General features: G+C 39.0%; 1 protein-coding gene across 1 annotated transcript; it reads right to left on the reverse strand.

Moving 5' to 3' along the window:
• Positions 1 to 497: 497 nt before the first annotated feature.
• LOC124570177 (piggyBac transposable element-derived protein 4-like) lies at positions 498 to 2604 on the reverse strand. Its single transcript, XM_047131099.1, has 4 exons — positions 2531 to 2604; positions 800 to 2430; positions 639 to 702; positions 498 to 552 (listed from the first exon to the last, which is right to left on the reverse strand). Exons 1-4 carry the CDS (start codon positions 2602 to 2604, stop codon positions 498 to 500), a joined length of 1824 nt encoding a protein of 607 aa, XP_046987055.1.
• Between the last annotated feature and the right edge of the window lie 1282 nt (positions 2605 to 3886).

Here is a 3886-nt window from a genome sequence, read left to right on the forward strand (position 1 = left end):
ACTCTAACATTCTATGATTGGAACCTCTCCTGTGAGTCCAGTTTTAGATTCCGATGCTTCACTTCAGCTTTTCAGTATACCTAAGGCCGTCTTATTGACGATGAAACACAGAAATTGCATCCGAATTTAATACAAAAGGCACAATGCCGACTTAAGTACAAGAGGACTGACACTCTAACTTCCCATGATTTGAACCCCTCCTGTGAGTCCAGTTTTAGATTCCGATGCGTCACTTCAGGTTTACTGTATCCCTTGGACCTACTTATTGACGATGAAACTCAGAAATTGCTACCGAATTTAATACAAACGGCACAATGCCGACTTAACTCTTTGATGCACAGATTTTATGTTTAATTAATTTTTTAATAAAACATGCATTTTCTATGTCTGGTGGGGTTGCTAATAAAGGAAAACATGAATTAAAATTTTTTATTGTATTGATTTTGGTTTTAGATGGTGGTATATATAATATACCACCATGCCACTTAGGGCCGTACCTAAAGTTTTTGAGATATCTTGGTTTGTGCTTGTAACTCACCTTTAAATTCTACTCTAAGCAGTAATAATTAGTATAATTAATGTAAAATAATTTTATTTCTGGCAATTGGTCATTTACAATACAAAATCAAATTACAAACCTTACAAATAAAATATGTTTCTTATTCCTTTTTGTGAAAATCTTGAAAGCACCTTTTTGTTTTGCTAAGGCACAAAGGCACTTTGCATTCAGCGCACATCCAGAAAGTGCGCACTTGCTTCTTTTTTGTACTGCATTTCGCACAACGTCTGGCGGTAGTACGCTCTGGCTGGTGGGATGAATTGTCGAGACGCTGGCGTGAGGAAACATATGGCTTGTTTTTCTTTACGTGGACTTGACTCTCATGAAGTCTAGATGGCCTCAATGGTGTTTTCTGGGTTACTAAGCTTTGCAGGATACTCATCCTGAAGACTTTGGCAGTCATTTTTTCTCTATCGCCTAGTTCCTTCCAAATTATATAGCTGTTGACGATACTGACATCAAGCAGGTGAAAGAATATTCGGTGCCACCACTTTTTACTTCTCCGGCTTATTTCATATGATTTTTTCAGTTGGTCGAACTTGTCGACATTGTTCATGTGTGCATTGTAATCCATCACTGCTTGAGGACAAGGTAGCTCTATGCGTGAACCATCTCTTTCACGGCGAGTCACTGTAGTAACTTCAGGACTGTGAAAATTTGAAAGGAGATGAACAGCTCTCTTATCTTTCCACTTCAAGTAGAGGATGCCACAGTTGCTGACCCTCCAGTCAAATTCACCTCTGCTTAATTCTTTGTCTGTTTTTAATTTGGGTAAATGTTTCCTTGTTGGTTGAACTGTCCCACAGGCATATATGTTTCTCTGCTGTAAACCAGCCAACAAGTTATAGCTATTGAAATAGTTGTCGAAATAAAGATAATGGCCTTTATTTACGAGTTCAGAGGACAAACTCAGCACTACATGCTCCCCAAGGCCTGTTTGCACTGTGTCACCTACTTTTCCGGTGTAAATATCAAATTTCAAGTTGTAAGAGGTCTTGTCACACAGCATCCACACTTTGTAACCACGCTTTATGGGTTTATCTCTCATGTATTGTTTCATACTGTTGCGGCCTTTGAATTTGATCATTGACTCATCAATTGCTAGGTGTTTGCTGGGTTGGTAACACTTGGAAAAAGATTCAGATAGTATCTTGATCACTGGTCGCAGCTTGTACAGTTTGTCATAACCTGGGTGTCCTTTTTCTGGATGCAATGTGTTATCATTCAGATGAATGTTCCTCAGTAACCATCCAAACCGATTTACTGCCATCAGAGATGCAATATAACGATCATGAAGTTCTGGGGCACTAGACCAGTAGTCTCTGTATGCTGGCATACGCTTTATACCCATCAAAATGTTGATTCCCAGGAAAGTTCGTATTTCATTGTCAGTTGTTGGAGTGAAAGACTTGCCAGATTGCGTCGCATATAAATTTGTTTGGAAAACGATTAGCTCAACTAGCTCTTTTGGAAATATTTTTTCGAATATATCGATAGGTTCTGGATCATCAATGTCCCTAATAAAAGCACTTGGTCCTGATTCACTGTCGAACTGCATTCCTGAGGTAGCATTGAATTGTTGTCCCCAAGTTGGCGCTGTGTCAGCAGCGCGTTTTGGCGGAGTGGACTCACTTTCTTCCTCGCTCTCTGAAACTTCGCCTTCAGACGACACAATAGCCTCCGCAACAATGCTTGCTTCATAATCAGATTCGTCATCTGTGGTGTCAACAGTGGAATCCTCGTCTGATGGAATTTCACACAATAATCGTTCGATTTCTTCATCTCGTAAGCCTCTTCTTGACATTTTCATTTTCAAACAACAGCCTGAATCCAAGTAAAGAATACGTAAGCAAAACAAAATGGAGAAAGAGCTAAAATAAGTCACAACACAATTAAAAACTAAACTTTGTAGCGGAGGATTTCGAATTTTATACTAGGAAACGAAATGCAATAGAATACTGCTACATTCACGGTGGTACAAATAATATACCACCAAAATAAATTGTATATAAATAACGGAAGATTGTGCATATGAATGTATACATGGGTTCATACCGTAGCTGTGACGTCCAAGATATGGAAAAAACACAGGCGCAACAAGAAATTCGTTATAAACCACTATTCACACGCAAAAACCATGCACAACTCAGCACGCAGCTTTCACAGTTGTAATCTATGCAATTCTTGGCGGGAACTGATTCCTTATAGGCAGTGAGTGCCATCTGTCTGATAAGTAGAGAACTAGGTGAGCATATTAGAGTGGTGGTCGTGCAGTTAAACCACTGTGCAAAGAGCCAAGAAAATTTTCAAAAGGTGGTATACTATGTATACCACCGTGCTCCAAAGAGTTAAGTACAAGAGGATTGACACTCTAACTTTCTATCATGTGAACCTCTCATGTGAGTCCAGTTTTAGATTCCGATGCTTCTCTTCAGTTTTACAGAATACCTTGGACCTACTTATTGACGATGAAACATAGAAATTGCATCCGAATTTTATACAAAAGGCACAATGCCGACTTAAGGACAAGACGACTGTCACTCTAACTTTCTGTGATTTGAACCCCTCCTGCGAGTCTAATTTTAGATTCCGATGCTTCAGTTCAGGTTTACTGTATCCCTTGGACCTTCTTATTGACGATGAAAGACAGAAATTGCATCCGAATTTAATACAAAAGGCACAATGCCGACTTATGTACAAGAGGACTGACACTCTAACTTTCTGTGATTTGAACCTCTCCTGTGAGTCCAGTTTTAGATTCCGATGCTTCACTTCAGGTTTACTGTATCCTTTGGACCTTTTTATTCACGATGAAACACAGAAATTGCATCCGAATTTAATACAAAAGGCACAATGCCGACTTAAGTACAAGAGAACAGACACTCTAACATTCTTTGATTTAAACCTCTCCTGTAGTCCAGTTTTAGATTCCGATGCTTCAATGCAGGTTTACTGTATCCCTTCGACCTTATTATTGACGATGAAGCACAGAAATTGCATCCGAATTTAATACAAAACGTACAATGCCGACTTAAGTACAAGAGGACTGACACTATAAATTTCTATGATTGGAACCTCTCCTGTGATTCCAGTTTCAGATTCCGATGCTTCACTTCAGGTTTACAGTTTACCTACAACTTTCTTATTGACGATGAAACACAAAAATTGCATCCGAATTTAATACAAAAGGCACAATGCCGACTTAAGTACAAGAGGACTGACACTATAAATTTATATGATTGGAACCTCTCCTGTGAGTCCAGTTATAGATTCCGGTGCCTCACTTCAGGTTTACAGTATACCTAAGACCTTCTTATTGACGTTGAA

The sequence above is a fragment of the Schistocerca americana genome, unplaced genomic scaffold (assembly GCF_021461395.2).
Source record: "Schistocerca americana isolate TAMUIC-IGC-003095 unplaced genomic scaffold, iqSchAmer2.1 HiC_scaffold_16, whole genome shotgun sequence".
NCBI lineage: Eukaryota > Metazoa > Arthropoda > Insecta > Orthoptera > Acrididae > Schistocerca > Schistocerca americana.